The 20,512-nt window shown below is 37.9% G+C and overlaps 2 protein-coding genes across 2 annotated transcripts; one reads left to right on the top strand and one right to left on the bottom strand.

Moving 5' to 3' along the window:
* Window positions 1-984: 984 nt before the first annotated feature.
* Window positions 985-5,185, bottom strand: psma8 (proteasome 20S subunit alpha 8). Its single transcript, XM_082146924.1, has 7 exons — window positions 4,994-5,185; window positions 4,088-4,214; window positions 3,763-3,887; window positions 1,981-2,103; window positions 1,775-1,894; window positions 1,602-1,664; window positions 985-1,445 (listed from the first exon to the last, which is right to left on the bottom strand). Exons 1-7 carry the CDS (start codon window positions 5,093-5,095, stop codon window positions 1,350-1,352), a joined length of 756 nt encoding a protein of 251 aa, XP_082003050.1. The 5' UTR covers window positions 5,096-5,185; the 3' UTR covers window positions 985-1,349.
* Window positions 5,186-9,680: 4,495 nt separating this feature from the next.
* On the top strand, window positions 9,681-18,397 carry LOC309481742 (zinc finger protein 521). The gene is made up of 3 exons (XM_082146783.1): window positions 9,681-9,918; window positions 10,994-11,191; window positions 12,266-18,397. Exons 1-3 carry the CDS (start codon window positions 9,879-9,881, stop codon window positions 14,890-14,892), a joined length of 2,865 nt encoding a protein of 954 aa, XP_082002909.1. The 5' UTR covers window positions 9,681-9,878; the 3' UTR covers window positions 14,893-18,397.
* The last annotated feature ends 2,115 nt before the right edge of the window (window positions 18,398-20,512 follow it).

The raw sequence follows: 20,512 nt of genomic DNA on the forward strand, positions 1-20,512 counted from the left end.
CTCCTCTCAGGCAGAACAGCTGAACATTGTAAACAGCTTTGGAACTCGAGTGCTAAAGCCTCATTCGGACGAGACTGGTCCCTGAAGAGGTTAGCTGAGGTAAAACTGTGGGTCATGGACGAACTGCCCGAATTAAACACGTCCGTTATTCTCACACAACATGAACAAATGCAGAATCCTCTGATATTGCAATTCAATGTGTGATTCTGATCATTTATTTTCATTTTCAATCATCAATGATTCTGGAGTTCAATCAAGGAATTTGGATTGGTATGGTCAGAGAGGTGTTTGTTTGCATGCATATCCTTTCATTTGCTGATAAAATATGTTTTCCTTGTTACTGTTACTCAGTTTGGTTCAATACAGTCAGATATGTGTCAATGATTGATTGTAAATATTGACAAATAGCACTCACCTCAGAGAATAAATTTAAATTACAGGACGGTTTGAAACTGATTTTCTCTCAAAAGAAAATCTTGTGTTCACAAAATAAGCATATTTTGCATACGTTGTTTGCACACACATGAAATCATTCTAAGCTGATTTGCTGCTCAGAAACATTTATCAATGTTGAAATAACTGTTGTTCTGCTATATATATTTGTCTAAACCGTGATACTTTTTCAGGATTCTTTGAATAAAGTTAAAATGGACAGTTTGAAAAAGCTTTTGTGTGTGTGTGTAATAATGAAAAAGTATTTACTGTCACGTTTGATCAACTTTATGTAAAGATGTATTAAAAAAATATATTTAACTTACTGGCCCCACATTTTTAACCCTATAGACACACATATACGTCTTTCATCATGGATTTAGACCTTAAAGCAACTGGCTAGGTTCTTTAGTAAAGGTTGGTAGTTCAAGTACTACTGTCAAATAAAAATGACCTCAATCCATAGTGTCTAATCACAGACCTAATGCTGTCTCACAAGTCTTATTTTAATGTTTTTTGTGATAAATATGACAATAGAAAGACAACAGTCCATTGGTACAAACCAAAAGAGTTTATTAGGAAACATCAGTCAGAGCACATTCCCCCAGAATTCTCAGTGGTGTTAGAGAGCAGCTTTACAGAAGAGTGAAAACTGACCAGGACATCCTGTGGCCGGCTTGTAGGTGCTCAACAAATGAGTTGCTTGGTAACTCCCAACCCTAAACATGCCTTTATTACTTCGATTTTGAAAAATATTTCCTGGAACAAAAGCATATTCATGCATGCTGAGGGTTCAGCAGAAGACTGAGAGACTGTGCTCTTAACGGATGAGATGCAGGAAGGGAGAGGGTACAGTGAAGGGCCTGAGCCAAGTGCTTCTGCCCGTATAAACAAAACTACACATTCACATGAGTGATTTACGATGACTTCTTCTGCTTTTTCTTCTCTGCCTCCTCCTCTTTCTCCTTCTCTATTTCGGCGACCAGCGTCTCAATCTCTTTGGACTCCAGAATCTGTGAAAGGAGAGAGGGGTGGAATTTGTACAAATGTGTCATGTGACGGATTACTGAGACAGTTTCAACGTTTAATGGATGACAAGAATGTTGCATCAAGACGATTGTAAACGAATGAATATACAAAAAAAAAAAATCATAAATCAAATGTATTACCTTTAGGGGCTGGTTTCTCCGGATCACAGCCAGCTCGATGTTCTTGCCCCCGGATTGCACAACCTGTGCAGCACAGATCATTTAAAATTGCCTCAGCAAACATGTTACATCCTGTCAACTTTATGATATGAGAGTGTTTGCCATGCATGTAACTGTGGTGACATGGTGTTTACCTCTAGTAAGGCTTTGATGGCCAATTTGATAGCATCGTTATCACTTGCAATGGCTTCGTCTGTGTAGTTTTTCTCCAAAAACTCCCTCACCGTCTTCGCACTGCGCCCAATAGCGTTTGCCTGATAGCACAGGTGAGAAGAGGGTCAATACGGTGGCATAACGGGTAACATCTGAACATTGTGGAAACAAACTGCTCCCACTTTACCTTCCATGCATGGTATGTTCCAGAGGGGTCAGTCTGATATAGACGTGGAGTCCCATCATAGTCGAAGCCAACGATTAGAGCCGAGATACCAAAGGGACGGCGTCCATTGCTTTGAGTGTAGCGCTGTTGCACAATGAATACAGATGGCAAAATATTGTAACAGTGTCATTAAACTCTGTAAATCCATTCTTTTCTTACCCAAGGGCTGCATGATTAATCGAAATAAAACTGAAATCGTGATATGGCTTACTGTGATTAAATACAAAAGGCTGCGATTTAATTAAATATATCCACGGCGTGCTTCAGAGTGAAGCGTGGCACTGTGTTCTTTTCCAAACAAACACCTCAAACCAGCTGTTGTCAACAAAAGAAAAGCTTTAAAGGGTTAGTTCACCCAAAAATGAAAATTGTGTCAGTAATTACTCACCCTCATGTTGTTCCAACCCCGTAAGACCTTCGTTCATCTTCGGAACACAAATTAAGATATTTTTGATTAAATCTGAGAGCTGTCTCACTCCTCCATAGGCTTCTAAGCCACTATACCTTGCTGGCCCAGAAAATGCATTAAAGAGATCGTTAATATAGTCCAAGTGACTACAGTAGCTCAATCTTAAGTTTATAAAGCGACGAGAATACGTTTTGTGCGCAAAAAACAACGACTTTATTCCACTATTCATTTCCTTCTCTCTGGGCGTCGAGTTAGTTCACGTAGTGTAACTGCGTAGCGCTTCTGTGTTGCACGTCACACGCATTTTTGTTTTTTGCGCACAAAAAGTATTCTCGTCGCTTTATAAACTTAAGATTGAGCCACTGTAGTCACTTGGACTATATTAATGATCTCTTTAATGCATTTTCTGGGCCAGCAAGTTATAGTGGCTTAGAAGCCTATGGAGGAGTGAGACAGCTCTCAGATTTAATCAAAAATATCTTAATTTGTGTTCCGAAGATGAACGAAGGTCTTACGGGGTTGGAACAACATGAGGGTGAGTAATTACTGACAGAATTTACATTTTTGGGTGAACTAACCCTTTAAGGACATCCTACTGTTTTGCGCCAGAACAAAAGCTTGATGGTTTAACCAACGTATGAAAATTAATAAATTAAGACATCCATTAGTATTGTGATTTTACAGGTGTACTGTAAAATAATATATTTTTTTAATACTTTTTATTTTACAGTCAAATATTACAATAGTAATATTTACTATTTTGATCAATATTTTAACTCAATTTCTCAAACACAATTCTTATAAAAAAAAATCAAAAAAAATCACAATTAGATTTTTCCTAAATCGTGCATCAGACGTTCAGCCAACGATCTGAGGGCATGACGTCTGAGGCTAAGGTACACAAAATGGGAAACAATTTATCTTGAATTAATAATTTATTAAACGCATGCCGGTCTGTTAACGTAGGGACATTGACTTTATATTTTCACGCCCCCTAAACATGTCATGGAACAAAATTAACTGTGATTGGCTGCTTTGCACTTCGGTCCTCTTGGGCAGTCCTTGGCTACGTGAGAGTAATGCAGCCATAACTCTCCCTCATGTCATTCTAAAACCTGTATGTCTTACTTCTGAACACAAAATAAAGTATTCTTAAGAAAGCTGGTGTCCAAACAAAATTGGACCCCACTGACTTTCCCTGTACAGATAAAAACACCAAGGCATTTCAATCTTTTGTTATGTTCCACAGAAGAGAGTAAGTCATACAGGTCTAGATTGTGAGTGAACTATCCCTTTAAATGGCCTGTGTGTCAACTGGAGTGAGGGGATGTTACCTGTTTGAGTGTGGCGATATAGCGGGTGATGTACTCCACAGTAACTGGGTCCTCCACTGTGAGTCTGTGGCTCTGGCACTCTACTCTAGCTCTGTTGATGACAATCCTGGCATCTGCAGTCAGACCTGGACAGCACACATTCAAATGTAAAATCATGCTAAGATCACCACCTATTCTATCAAGTCAGTGGTTTTTAATTAATTATCAAGTGGCACCAGTTGAAAGGGTTAAATCACAAAAAGTTACTCTTTCAGGGCATCTTTTCCATACATTTAAAGTGAATGGTTGCTGATAAACATTATAATGACAGAACTATGAATCTTACCTGCAAAGGCCATGCACACATGCTCATCCAGAGCACATATCTTCCTGACTGTCCTCTCCTCCTGAAGCTTTGCCACTGACTTCTTCTCAACACCCAGGACAACAATATCCTTCCCCCTGATTCCAACCTTAGATGTGCAAAAATAGTTCAGTTAGTTTTAAAAAAAAAAACATTTTTAATTTCTGAATACTGGTAACTTTTACAGACAAGAAACTAATTTAGTGTGATGTGTGACTGTGAATGCACAACTTTTATTTTCACTAGGCCTATATCTAAACCTTAACTATGGGCACATCGCCCTCTACCGGAAATGTTGGCCATTACCCTACACGGTCTTAAAAATGAAACTACATGAATCATACAGTTACAGCAGAAGCGCAATAAAACGTAATATCAAACATAAACTATTAAAATGGAATTAAATTATTTAGGGATATTTCAACAGTCGTGACGTTTGAAATGCATCTAGTAAAGCCAGTTGCTGGAGCTGTAACTTCATTGATCATTTAATTGGCAAAAATGTTTAAAAACCACATTACTTAAGTTAATTGTTTTTCTTTTAGTAGTAGTGTACTAGTGCAGCATTTGAAATGCATTTACATACATATATGATCAAAATAAAGCGAATCAAATAATATATCTAGTTTAAAATCAGGATAGCCCATGCTAATATTAGCCGCAACATGCAAGTCACGCTTAGCTAACGTGTCAATACAATTGCTACCAAATAAGCGAACACCCCAGCTGCTTCAAAACAGTCTTATCAATCACAGTTTTTATTCCTATATCAAGCACTTGTTCACAATAATCATATATCAACACATTTTGAGAGTATATTTGTGTAGCAGTTAGCCACTGAGCTAAAGCTGCGGCTCAAATATAAGTTAACCATATAAACACACTCACAGCTGTGGAGCCCTTCTTTACTGCTTCCTGAGCATATTCCACCTGAAACAGGTGACCATCAGGAGAGAAAACTGTTATAGCTCTGTCATATCTAGCTGCCATTTCTGCACACTAGATACAAAAGCACGAATTAGGGTGAAATAGTTGCCTCTGACTTTCGACTAGCAGCACAGGAGGTTTCGAAATTGATTTGCGCATGCGCAACAATACCGCGCGTTGAATGGTGGGACTTGTAATCCTCAATGCAAGGGACTCATGTGATATCATGTGATAGCATCCCGTTTTTCTCCCTGTTTCGTATAAATCATTAAATTTCTTTTTACGTTTATTTATTTATTTACTCATGGTGTGTTTTGTAAAACCACACACATTCATATTTAGAGGCTACTGTAGCAATGAACTGTAATTTCTCTATTTTCTCTAATATACATTTTTTTTAGGGGGTGTGGTGGCTGAAATGAGGCATTTTTCTATATGAGGGATGCAAGTTAACAGATTAAATATTGTTATACTGTAATATTATTGTTAAATGTTTAAATGATATATAAATATATCCATGATCTCGGAGCAGTAGCCTATATGTATATATAATATATATATATATATATATATAAGTGCTTATAATTGAATTACACAATTATTAATTAGACAATTTATTAATTAAATGCTACCTTGGAATTTATTTTTTTACTTAATAAAAATTACTATTCTGCAGGTATTGAAGTGTTTATTTAATTTTTCAAATAAAAAGTTTGTAACAATATTCATTATGTAAAAATTATTAATATTGTATTGTATTTTAAATAGTCTACATATTTGAGCAGTGCAGCTTAAACAAATTCTAAAGACATTTTAGAAGTCTAGTTTTTTATTTCCAGTAAATGTTTGCCAAAAGAAGCTGTCATGTCCAGTCCAGAGCTATTCAGTCACTCGACTGAACTGTGATATCATACAAGTCCTCAGCAGTTTTGAAGAAATGGAAGACAGCATGACGTCTTTGACAAGCACCTCTACAAGTGCCTACCAACACTTTCATGCTTCTACTTCAAAGGCCATTTTGGTGCCACCAAACCTCTCATCAATGCTTCATCAAGAGCACGGTAAACCTGCAGAGAACAGGCCACAAGTCTCCCGTACCTTATTAAAAATGTCCTTTTAATTAAATTCAACAAATAAGAATACATTAAACTAAATATGATACATCTGGGAATAGTGCACAGGGTTTGTGTTCCGAGACCATGGAGCAGTGTTCAAAGAGACTGAAATGCCCACCCACCAGTATTCCTTAGCTGTGTATTCCCTCAAACCAAGCTAATGAGGACCTTCTGTAGTGCTCGCGAACACTCACAGCCTCAGCTTTTCTTACGGGAGTCACCTGTGTGGGACACAAGAGGTCTCTGAGCAAGTGTGACCCAGCTAATATCATATTAGCACTGTTCTGAAGTAAACCAGATTGTGGGGGCTAAACATATGGAAAAGTGCACCGGCCTGTGTCTGTTCAGAATCATTTTTCTGATGTTTTCTGGGTGTTATGTTACTGTATAAATCTGCTACTGTGTTTACACATGTTGCTCAGTCTGTAATTTAAATGATATTCATTATTTTTAATTAATTTTTTTAATGCAGATTGTTTCCTTCATTTTTCAAGGTAAAAAAAACAAACATTTTCTCTGTATAACAAAATTCCAGGTCAGTTGCAAAGGAAAACGTCTTGAGTTTTGCAGGTAGTACCTTGCTACCACACGACCCAATTACAACTGCTTGACCTTGCCTCAGTTACAGAAACACTGAAGTGAAGTCTTTTTTTAATTTCTGATCCACTCTAGATCAGTCAGTTTTGTTCACCGACTGAGCTGGGATCATCATCATTAGCAATCATCTTCATCTCTGGCTCTGTAATTAGCTGATTAATAAAAATTAACCTTCAAAGTTCATTAATATCACACAATAATTAATCTTGATGTCCTGGTTTAAAAATGCCCCAACTCTTGTTTCATTTCCATGAATTGGCAGCGGTAAAATGTTCATAAAGATAATTGGCTCATGGGAATTTCATACACTGCAGATAATCATGCTTCCCCTCATCATGAGCAGCCTCTGTTGGAATGCATTACATATTCTCTTGAGAAAACTATATTTAAAGGGAAAGTTCATCCTTAAAACATACAAATTTTAATTTACTCACCCATATGCATTTATTTGTCACAGAAGGAACAAAATATTGCAGATTGTCCAAGCTGCTTTTCCTAATATTACATTTTTATTCTATGAAACAGAGGCATTGTGAACATTCCTCAAAACAGCTCCTTATTTGAGATCAACAGAAGAAATAAAGTTATGTATGTTTGGAATGACATCAGATTGAGTAAATGATGACAGAACATTCATTTAGACTTAATCCATTTAAGAGCAATAGTAATCCCCTTTGTGTTTTATACATATTTGATTATGGGATTTTATGATATACTGGAAAATTGACAGTGAATTTGTTTCTGTAGTTCTGTGTAAGAATTATTAGGATGAAAAAGTCATTAATTTTTTTTATTGTTGGTCATAGGAAAACCACTACACAAGCTTCTCTCTCTGCTCAGGATTTTTCAAAAGTTATTAAATCAAAAGAACAATCTAGGGCAATTGGCTTTTTTATCATAGCAGATTCACGGCAACTATTTGTTTTAGAACAGTATAATAAAACCAGCTGGATGCTTGAATCAGAACTATAAAAGCTCTCATCCCTTGAGATGCTCTGATTGGCTGATACATTATTTCCTTCAGGATCTCCACTGCGCAAAGGTTGCCTTTGCATGTCAATACTGTCTATTTACAGCAACACTAGGGCTATACACATATTCACAAATAGCCTAGCTCTTTATACAATTTATTTAGGTAGAGTGTAGCCTACCGCAGATTCATACCCAAGAAAACAGTCTAAATCATTAGTTGGATCCTTGATGGTAAAGTCAACTCGAAACAACCCAAAGTGTTCATGCTGGCACCTCAGAACCTCACAGACGTGTTATGTTGTTGTGTCTTCATTGCAACATTCTGTCCTTTATTCACAAAACAGTCACAGACAAGTGTCTCAGCAGCTAATTCAAAACTCATTAGAAACAAGCAATTGCAGAGCGGACTCCCAAAGGGATGGAGCTTTCTAATCAACGTTCCCTATACTGCAAAGCCCATCCAACGGGCCGGCTCATAACTAACGTTTCCACAGAGAAATTAAACCGAGGCGTCATTATGAAAGGAGATGCTCCTCTGATGATTTCATTACCACAGTACCATATGTTTGATGGTATATTATAGATATTGATAATGTTATAGGAGCATTTTTTTCTTTTGATAAGTTGTGTAATTTCTTCTGATTTTCAAGCTGCAGTCCGTAGTTTTTCCTCTTTATCGCCATCTCTGTTCGAAATCTGCAGTTATTAGCGGAATTATCAACTTTACGTGGGTTGTGCCTCGGCACGGCACAGCGCGGATGAATCCAATGTTTTGAGAAGAATGTGCAACATCCACTTTTGTTCTGACCAACTAAGGGAAAAATAGCATTGCAGTAAATCGCGCTGATTAAATTTAACGATCACTTACCAGCCGAAAAAAAGCCGTCTCTGCATCTGTTTTGAACCCCTTCAAAACACGGAGTTCACGTCACCTGTCAAAAGCCCTTCCGATATTTATCCTTGTTTTCGCATGGGCCCGGTTGCAGTCTCTTTTTTTTCTGTAGCCACTCCGAAGTCCGAAGTCATTTGCATTTTACAACGGATGAATCTCCAGTTGTCACTGGTGATTGTCGTTTGAACCTTTCTGGATCCGCCATCAAATTGATAAGTATAATAGTGCTGTGAGAAAAGGCTATAAATCTCCACCTCCAACATCCTCACACGCAATATAGCCAACTGGCCGGGACACCTTCTTTATGTGTATATAACGTAATGACGTTTATGTCCCGCGGAAATCCACCAGTACCACTGGAATTAAAAACATTATTACAAGATTGCCGTTTTAAAATCGAGCTAAGGCAAGCAGATAGTTTTGAACATTGGCTGGTTATGTACTTGCTCAAAAATATATTTTGGATAATTTTTAACCCCAAAAAAGTTACGGACTGCAGCTTTAAAGAAACAAAAGGAAAAATGTGTCAAATGCCATGTGTGGACCAGGTCTACTACTTAAAAAAAAAAATTTATTAAATAAAATTTGAAAAAAGGCAAAAAAGATTTTAGTTTAAATGTAGATCAAATAGACTCATTAAAGTCTTTGGCTCCTGAGGAAATCACCTCAGTACAGATGTCTCTTTCAGGCGAGATTTCAACGTCTCAAACTGTGCTCAGATTTATCAAGATAATACAAACTCAAACATCTAACATCAAATTCTTCCTAAATCAAATTATTTGAGCTATTCTACCAAATACAGGCTACAGCAAAAATACACTTAGTCTACTGTAGGCTGTGTGTAAACAATGTTCTCAGTGTTTACTTGCAATTATTTTACGGAATTCTAGTGGAAACAAAAAAAAAGACAAAGTTAATTTTGACGTGTGAAACATAATTGAGAACTCTTGAGCTAAAAACTAGCCATCTCTGAGCAATAAAACTATCTTTTGAGTGCCGGTGTGTGTGTGTGTGTCCGTGTGTTGAGTGATTACGCATCTCTCTCGCGCGCGCGCGTCCCCGGTGGCGCAGAGCGTGTATGGAGTCATCCCGCTGCTGTAGGCGGGGGCGAGCCCCTTTGCCCGTGATATTAATGTGCTTTCCCGCTATTCCAGTCTATGAAACAGCACGCAAGTGTTGGCTATTGCTTGCCCCTTGTGTTGTCCTTCGTTTGCAAACAGTGGACAGGAACTTAACCCGTTTGTGTTGACAGCTGCTGAAGTCCTTTACAATGACTCGTCGAAAACAGTCGAAGCCCAGATCTTTGAAAGGTACGAAAGGTTTTTTATTTAATCACTTGCTTCCTTCTTGTCTTGAGTGAAACACGACCGCGGGACAAATCGAATGAAAGACCCCAATTAGTTGCAGATCATTAGGCTTCAGATTAATGTTGCGCAAAGATCAGAACAGAAGACTGGAATTGTTTTGGACCAGAACTTTCATTTAACTTTCATTGCATTTGCGAGTAATCTAATTTCACTGAGAGGGGTTTGTCATCACTCTTGGACGTGATGCACAATATTCAGATAAAGATGTATTATGATAATCAATGTAATATTATAGCTTTATTGGCTTTCTTGGACAACAAAGTTATCTAAGCTCAGCTGTACTCAAAACTGAATGTGTGTGTGAGTGTGTGTCCGTCCTGGTAAACCCTACATTATGGGGACAAAATGTTTGAAATCTTTGTCCTTGTGGGGACATTTATTGTCTCCATGAGGAAAACATCTTTTAAATCATACTAAGTGATGTTTTTTTTTTTTTTATTGTAAAAATGCAGAACGTTTCCTGTGATGGGTAGGGTTAGTGTAAGGAGATAGAATATACAGTTTGTACAGTATAAAAATCATTATGTCTATGGAAAGTCCCAATAAAACATGAAAACACAACACTAAACTGTAAGTATCCATAAATGTTTATGTGAGGATTAGATTTAGTAGGGAACATAAAATATTAGCTCAGTGTAAAAACAATAGAGTCCCAAAAATGACAGAAAACAAATGTGTGTGTACAGTATGAGTGTTTGAAAGTTCCCTGAGGTTTCTATGTTTGCAAATGAAATCTATTAGTTTTCTATATGTCTTGTCATAATGCCGTGTGGCTCTGTTATGTCACCTTGAAATCACAGAATACAAATCTTATATGGACTGTTTAAAGAGCAAACATGCACACAATGGTAGCCTACTCCCCTGCTGGATGAAAAACAGACTAAAAAAAGTTGATATTTGTTTGCTCTTTGCTTTTTTTCATGACACAGGGAAAAAGTGCTTGATTTCTTTGAATTGTGATATTATATTTGGCTGCTATGGCCATGACCTTTTCTTGCTATCAATCTTTTCTCAACAGGTCAAGCTGACAGGTTAAATACAAAGGAAGATGGTGTGGTTGTGGGGAAGAAACGTTGCTCCTGGGAAAGAAGAAAAGAGAGGGATGAGGAGAGGGAACAATGTGGGGAAGAGAAGGATGAAGTTGCTAAAGAACACAAGAGTGCAAGCCTAAAGCAATCAGAATCATTCACCCAACAGATGTACTGCCATGGTTCAGGTACACACAAATACATTCCTGCACTATCCTTAGTATCCTTTACAGTGAATATTTTATCCATCTCTTTCTGCATCCCTTACACAGGCAGATTAAAAAGAAGAGAGACCTCTGGGGTTTTATATTCAGGGTTTAGTGTTTCTGCATGTTTGTGTGACCTTTGAATTAGGTATATTTGCAATTCCCTATTTGCACAATAACAGAATGAATCATGCCTTCACAAATTATTTTGGATTTATGATATTGGAATTGCTAATCATGTGAAGACACGTTTTTATGTTTTTAATATGTTATATCCTTCTAAGCAGATACACTAATCCTTTGATTTAGTGTACAATTTGGTACCATGATTTGGGTTCTGTTTTTTCTCTTGTACATGTTTAGTACTTTAAAGTAGCAGCACTCCATTTGCTCAAACTGTGAATCTAGTCCTCTCACACTGACAGCAATTTTAGTCACAGTGGGACTGCTCATTATGTGGCCACATACCGAGCTAATTACATCTAAAAAAGTGTGAAAAAGAGCATCCAATTCATATTTTTGGTGTTTAGTCTGCTGTTATGAGCCTGAGTTCTATTTTAACCTGCCAGACTTCAGCAGGACAGACCTCTTGTAATAAAAGAGTCGAATTCTTATAGTTGTGGTCAAAGAGAGTAGTGTTGAGGAAGATACAAGTCCCATATAATTTAAAGTAGTTCAACTGCAGCTATTGTTTTAAAAAAGTAGTTAGCTACACCACAATTTAACAAAACGTAGCAATATAATTCCCCTAAAAACAGTATTTGTCTTGCACAAAAACAGTTAGGGTATGAATTAGGGTGACAGCAAAAAAAACAGCAGTGTTATGTTTCCGTTTTCCTTGTTGGAGAAAGTATCTTGTTACTGTAAAAGCTACGCTACTTTGAGAAAATTTTGAGTTACTGTCACATTACTGACAATGTACTTAATTTAGTAACATTGCTTAATTACTTTTAGTTAGTTACTCCCCAACACTAATGGTGTATTTAGTGGTGTGTTTTTGTCAAAAACTTTTTTATGAAAGTTGTAAATACATTTTCCTCTCTTCTCTGTCCATAGCAAATCATAATGTTGAGGAAGATGAAATATGTTGTTTAGCTTCTCTTTCCTCTGCTCACTCCTCCACTGACCATGAAGATGGATGTGACCTTGGATTCAAGGGAGACACATATAGAGATCATCAGAGACTTAATCAGTGCAGGAGGGAAAACAGCCCTTTGCCTGGCAACAGTTCAGTACCTCTCGAATTATTTCAAACGGATATCAGCAGTGAGAGCCCCACAAGAAGAAAACAGGGCTTGAGTAATCAATATGAACAGGGCAGTGCTATGTCCTCCCGACATCGCTCTCTTGTAAATAATCCACAGAATAGCATGGGGGAATCTGAGAAAAGACAACCTCCAGATTTTGCTGCACAAGATCAGTCGTGTTTCTCAATGGCAGAATGCACTTGTGCCACCTCACACATCTCCAGTCCAGCAACTCCAAATGCTGCAGGAGTGTCTCCTTGTGCAGAAAAGAGAAAGTCTCAGTTTGTCTCCAAAAATTGTTTAGGAATCTCCAAAAAGCTCAAGGTTTTCAATGATTTTGTTCATTGTCACAACTACATGGACCATAGAGCTTGTCCACAGACCCAACTCAAGGACAATGAAATCCACTCAAGTTCTGAGATCCTGACTTTTCCATCTGAACTAAAGGAGCACCAGAAAGAGGCTAATGTGATGCCCGACCACTCCGTGTTGCTTGAAGCTGCAATTACAGCGGCCGTTCAGACAGTTCTTCAGTGTAGCTTCTGTCCCACATCGTTAAAAGACCTAAAAGCCCTTCAAGAGCATGTTCGCCAATCACACAACTCAGCTTTAATCGAGAGCAACGTCTTTTTCTGCTCACAGTGCTTCCGAGGATTCCTGACAAAGGACACGCTAGATAATCACGTGCGGCAGACACACTGTAAAAACCAGAGTCTGAAGCTTGATCCAGATTCAGAAGAAACTACAGAAAGAAAGTCTTTGCAATTCTGTCCATACTGCACCCATTTGCCTACATTTAGCAGTAAGATAAAACTGATGCAGCATATCAAAAAGACACACAAGAACATTAATTTGATGAACCTTAAAGAGGGAAGGAGGACAATGGGTTCAACATCACCCCAATCAATCAAGAGTGTGGCCAAAAAAACTAGCTATGGTGCATTACCTTCAACCGACTTCATCTGTGACCACTGTGGGGCTAAATACACCAATCTGGATCTGTTTCAAACTCACTTGAGTTCCCACCTGAAGAGTATGCTTCCAAAACTTACGTGTCCAGAGTGTTTCATGGATTTCCCAAACCAGGAATCTTTTAAAGAACACACAGTGTCTCATTTTAGCAATTCATCTACGCTCTACATCTGTGAGAGCTGCAGTAAGTCCTTTACTAGTGTCAAAGACTTACATGGGCACCTACTTGAGATGCACACCATTGTGTTTTACCGATGTTCCCTCTGCCAGCAGGTGTTCGACTCCAAGGTGTCTATTCAGGTTCACCTGGCCTCCGAGCACAGTAACAAGAAAACCACATTCCACTGTACGTCGTGTGAATGGGACTTCAAGCAAGAGCATGATTTGCACCTACATGTCAAACAGAAACATCTTGACAAACAATGCAAGATGTACTGTTGCATTTTCTGTGCAGAGTCCTTTACGACAGACATTGAGTTGCAGTGTCATATCACAACACATAGCGACAAATGCAGTCCCTGCGTCTGTACCAATACCAGATCTCCCCTCGAGGTGCCCTTACACGAGAAACTCTGTGCCAAGAGTGCTGAAGGTAACAACGTGACCCCTCCACCTGTCTCCGAACCAGTTGCCAAAGACAGCGCTGGAATGCTGCCAGTGAATAGTGAAATAAGAGTCGGTAAGGTGGAATCGCTGTTTAGCCCTCCCACTGAAAGTAAAGGGAAGGCAAATCTGAACGATTCTATGTTTGCCTGTGAAATCTGTGGTGCTTCTTACACCATGCAGTCTTTGCTCGCCAACCACCAGCTGCGAGATCACCACATCCAGCCCGGGGAGAGTGGCACTCTCAAGCGCAAAGTGGAGGCAATCCAAGGGAGCCACAAATGCAAAGACTGTTCCAAGACCTTCTTCACTGAGATGGCACTGTGGGAGCACGTCCAGACTCATCTAGGCCCCACCAAGCACTGCCAATGCCCCATCTGTGGAGAGCGCTTCCCTTCACTGCTAACTCTGACTGAACACAAGGTCACCCACAGCAGGAGCTTGGACACAGGCAACTGCCGCATCTGCAAGCTTCCTCTTCACAGTGAGGAGGACTTCCTGGAACACTGTCAGAGGCACCCCGACCTGCACAACTCACTGACAGGCTTCCGCTGTGTTGTGTGCATGCAGACTGTCACCTCCACTCTTGAGCTGAAAATTCATGGAACTTTCCACATGCAGAAGGTCCAGGGTGATGATCTGATCAACAGCTGCGTGGATCCCTCCATCCTTAATCCTGACCTTAAAATCTCCTCAAGTGTTGCTCTGCAGGAAACGGTCACTATGAATGTCAGCACATTTGAGCATAGACTCAGAGACAATAAGACTAGCATTTCCGTAGTCAATTGTTGTTCGGCTACGGCACTCATACCAGAGGAGAGAAGCAATAAGAACACTCTCACACAGACCACAACAGTCTGAGTTAACCCTAAATAAAGGACATCATTTGTAAAGGACAATATACAGGGCCAGCGCCCAGGGTGGGGGTTACAAGTTACTGTGCTCCTCCCCCCGCCCCCCATCCCCTTCCTGCTGAATGCGAGCGAAAGTGCAGAGCGAGCACGCATTCGAAAGCGATTACAAATGCATCAGGGTTGGTTGCTTTCCTCTTCAAATGCAACGTTTTTAGTGCCCTGGCGCTGGCTCTGACATTATATGTACTCTTGTGATTGCTTGTGTACTGGAGTATGGTTTCACTTGTACATTGTATTACGTATTTAGGCCCTAAATGTGTGAAGACATGTTTTGGAGAGGCTGTTTTCTCCCTTAAAAGTATTTTCCTTGTTTGAGATGCTTAGCAAATGACTAATTCTCCCAAGTGCAAGGCTTATCTTCATTGGACACTTCTGAGGCTCTGAACTCAGATTTACTGCTATATTTGGAGCATTTCCTCTCTCTTTGTTGCATTTTAAGATAAATCCTTGTGTTAAGAAATGGAACTGGATCTTTGTGGATCTAGACAGTAATGAGTTGCTGATGACTGAAACTGCAGATGCGCAGAGGGGCACAAAAGAGGATGAGATGTGGGCAGTGGGACTTGATGTTCTGAGGGAGAGAGTCATTAGCAGTGTTTAATCTAATTGAAATCTGAGCTGGCCTCTTGGTAAACTTTATGGATTAGATGTAGGGCTTTTGGACTATGACATCTGATAATCACAAAACTAGAATGTTATGGTTTTTTTTTTATGTCTTTTTAGTAAAATACCTTAATCTCTACCTTTTTTTATAATTTTGGCTCACAATTGCAATTATGTGTCTTGTTAGTTGTATATGTACATGATGTTCTATTGCAAAAAAAAAAAAAGTAAATTGTGTTTATGGGTAAATGTGTATGTGTGTAAGTGGTGTGTTTACATTTTCAGTTTCTCCATTGTTGATAAAGTTAAAAACAACAACAACAGCAGCAACAAAAAACTCTATCATCTTTCTGGACCAATGCAGTTTAAGATTGTGTATTTTCTTAGTCTTCGGTAGAACATCTAAAACTGAAATAAGTTGTTCTGGTTGAAAAAAAAAAGGTTTCAACATTTTTTAGCTCCTTAATAAATAAATAAATAAATATATATATATATATATATATTTCTTTTAGAAAGGTTGACAATGTTTCACTTGATTCTGAACCTTGATATCATACTTGACAATAATACATCTGGGTAGAGAATAATGACTTACTTCTGGGCTTTACTGGGGGTGAAACTGAATGTCAGGATTTTACTTCATTCATACTACAGTGTTTGTGCATGTGCGTATCTATTTATAAGCAGTACAACTTTCTATTTAATTAACAAATGATTTTATCTTTAAAAATTCAACTAAATATGTGCAGTGCAGCACAGAGTTATGTTTGTGCATGTTTTTGAGAATGGAAATTGGGTATTAGTGCCCTGAAGCTGGAAGCCACCAGGACAAACTGCTACCTCATTTGGAAATACCCCTCAATCACCATGACAGCAGCTGGGCTTTGACCATAGACACGGGAAGGAAAAGCGACAAAATTTTGGGCACGGCTGTGCTGTAAAAATGCATTTGTCATAAATATTACAATATTATAATTACACCCAGTCATAAATTTAACTGAGTGCAGGGTGTTAAAAAAAACAATACTGTAAATACTATAAAAAGTCTGTTTTAGAAATTTGACAGGGTTAATGAACTGTCTTCTCCAGTCAGATTTTTTATTATTATAATACAAATGCTGTTACATTATTATTTTATATATTATTTGTTTTCATGCTATAGAGACAGATGATCATACCAGAAAATAAATATGAGTTGGAATTAAAACATGATGAACTTGGGTTTTCCTTTTGTGTGTCCAGGCTTTAGGCCAAGATAAAGTCGGCTGTGAAAACATGATGCCGGGTAATGCCCGGACCATCTGTCAATAAGCGTCTCTCGAGTGGGTCGAGTGAGAGGAGAAATGACAAAAAAGACAGTGCTGTAAAGAGTTTTTAAGGTTGCAGGGTTATGGAGTGTTACTGGCACAGAGATGGAAAATGTTAAGTTTGATTGTATTTAACATTTTTAATTCTATAAAACAGAATTGGATTTTTTTTTAAATAAAGTTTAATTTAATTCTCAGTTTAAAGGTGTATTAAGTACAACACAGTGACGCAGTGAAGTGACAGTAGTGCAAATAGCCTACACAGTAGTCTTTTTCTTACAAGGATAAGAGTGAATATAGGCCTAAATCAAGGCATGGTAAATCTAGAACTGAACTGCCATGTCAAAAAATAGAGCTGACTAAGATCCTTTATGCTCAGTCAGGCCTTGCCGTCCAGGTGCACTCCCAAGAAATGTTAGGTCTGTGTCATGTCAACATCCTCCCGGGATGGAAACTGGGGTGAAAGGTTCCTCTTCCTACCGATGTCCAACATCATCACATTTTTTTTACATCGCGTCACCAATCATTCCTCTGCTCTCCCTTCTCTTCACATCTCACATATCCAACAATCCCATATCCCGCCTCATCTGAGTGTTCTTCTGCAAGCGACACCATTTTCTGTTGGTAAATGGAATTCTACTTGTCAGGCTAAATTCTGTTTTTCAAAAGACATTTAAGGGATAGTTCACACCAAAATGAAAATTTTGTTATTACTTACCCTCAAATTGTTCCAAACCTGTATGAGTTTATTTCTTCTACTGAACACAAAAGAATTTATTTTGAAGAATGTCTGTCACCAAACAGTTGACATTGACGTTGACATTGACTACTACTATGGAAGTCAGTGCTGCCGTCAACTGTCTGGTTACCAACATTCTTCAAAAATCACATATTTTGCGTAGAGTTTTCTATAATGGAATGGTTAATATGGTTTTAGTTTTCATTTTTATCATTTAATTTATTTATTTAAAATTGGCAGAAAATGTTTCCATATTTAAATGCATGACCACAAGGTGAATGTAGGACAGCACTCCCCCCTAATGGCTGAATATGCGACAGTACAGCACCCATCTCACAAATAGCTTGTTTTTAATTGGAGTTTAATTTTTTCCTTTTAAACTATTAAGATCTTAAACTGTTTAGTCAAATACTGTAACAGTAGTGATGGCCATTCGTTATAAATATATTATAATATTAATGCACAAACTGTATGCTATTGGCACTGTTGTACAGCCTAATTTTGATTAGCCTATATGTTGTAAAGTTGCTTACACTATGATGTCACAATACATTATAATATATTTTCATTTGATTTGCAATTAGGTCATATTATGAAATGTTGCAGCATTATCAAAGAACATCTACAGGTTTAGTGGAAAGAGAAGGAACAAATTCAAATCAAATGAAAAAGCAAGGCTGTAGTTTCGCATGTTCACATCATGACCAGCAGGTGGAGGTGCGAGATTGTGTGTAAATACCGAATGTGTGTCTTTTAGTATACATGTTATTTTACATACTACATCTCAACGTTGTGAAGCTCTTTGGTTAAATACGTCAGTGGTAAAGTTATAGCAGTTCAACAGTTTTCCTGAATCCATCCATCCATCCATCCATCCATCCATCCATCATGAGCCTCCTGTGCTCTTGTTGTTGTTAGCACCTGAGATTGAAATTTAAAGCAACACTATGGAACTTTTCCCCTGCAGTCGCCCTACAGGTTGGAAGCGGAATTGTCTATTACCGCTGTCGTAAATAATTTCGCTGCCCGCAGCCTACTGTCGCACGCACGCTCGCTGTTTATCCAGCACCGGCTTTGGAATGAACGATGTCCACAGACAAGGTAGAGTATGTTGCATGATTTCATGAAAGTATGATGTATTGCGACATCCGAAACGAAGAAAAACTAAATAATGACTATTGTAACGCTTGACATAAAGCAAGTAAAATTTGTAGTTTTCTTATGTCTCATTAGAACTACAGAAACGCGACCCTGTCAATCTTACTGTGGTTACTTACTTAATCGTGGTTATAGCAGGTGAAGGACCGCAAAGCGGAGGCATAAGTGGCTTTCATCCTGTTACGACTTGATGAACCACTGAAACTATTTTGGAAACATTATTTTAAGGTAAAAAAATGTACATAGTGTTGCTTTAAGAGGTCCCTGCAGTCAGCTGTTTCCCGTTATGTCCCATTACTCCCATAACATAGACTTAATTGTTTCAGGATGTTCGTGCCAAAATACACTTAAAGGAATAGCAGACTAGGAATAGTCAAAGTTGTAGTAAATAGTAAAAGTATTTACAATAACTGTTCAGTAAAATAGCAATTGACTGCATTAAAAAGTTAAACCCTGTATTCTAAAGTAATAAAATATAAGACATTAATTGCACGCATTATATATAGATCTTACATAATGACAGTTTTGGAGGGCATGAAGGCTTATAGGTGACACATTTTATTTTATTTAAATGAAAAGTTCCCAACACTAAAATTATATGGATTTGAAAGGTGATCCCATGGATGAGAGTGGTGAATTCCCACAGAAAGGTAGGTATCTAAGGCTTGAGTGCCTGAATACAGGATGTTTTCTTTAGAGCCCTCCTTTGTTAATGCATTAATATTTAACACATTTCATGAAACATATCAAGAGGGATACTCAAAGAAAGAAAGAGACAGAGAATTAGAGCCAACAGAACAAAGGGAAATGGCTTTAAAGAAAAACACTCAAGCTTTGGGGATCTGTCATAGATTCACTCTAAAAAATAATTATGTGGCTTAGTAAATATTACAGTAATATTTAACTTTATTTACTTAAAATCTCTGAATATCTTTTACTTGATTGTTTGAGTTAAACATTCCAAAATAATTGACAAAAAATCCAACAGTTAATTTTATCTAAAATTTACAGTTATATTTAAGTTTTTTTTTTCACTAAAATAATTTAGTTTTTGACTAACCAATTATTTATTTATAATAGGCCTACACTTAATATATTTGTGAAATTTCTATCAAAATATTTGAGAATGGAGAATTAAACTGATCTGTTTCAAGAAACAAAATTATTAATTAAAAATGTAGTAAGTTTACTCAATTAAAACAATGCACCCCTCCCTCAACCTCTGACATGACAACAACAACTCAACGGTTGAGTTAGCGCGGGCTGTTTGAACTCTCTTCAGTCTCCAGAACAGTTCTACTCTTCTCAGCATTGCAGAATTGGTGCATTTCGTCTGTGGAATTCAGGTTTGTGTATGTTTTATTTTATCTATAAAATCATTACTGTGCTTTAAATCGTTTTATTTAATGCAAAACAACATCGTAATGTGACACCTAAAGGAGAGTCGCACCTGTCTTTTCTCATGACTGAAACGCCTTGCATAAAACACACGACTTTATTCCTGATGATAATGAATATAATTAATTTGGATGATAAAATGTCCTCAGAACTGTGCACTGTTTGGTTATTGGCAGGTGACTCAGTCGCGTCGCAGTATCTTTTGGCTATGAGTGCCGTCTCCGGCACGAGAACCAGCGCTGATCCGGTGGATATTGGATAACAGCCTGGTTAATTACACTTGAATTAGGCTACCTGAATGTTTCAATGTTTCATTTTTACTTATAAAATGTTTGTTAAATGTAGGCAATATTGTATACATG

This window comes from Leuciscus leuciscus, assembly GCF_965113295.1.
Source record: "Leuciscus leuciscus genome assembly, chromosome: 19".
Taxonomy (NCBI): domain Eukaryota; kingdom Metazoa; phylum Chordata; class Actinopteri; order Cypriniformes; family Leuciscidae; genus Leuciscus; species Leuciscus leuciscus.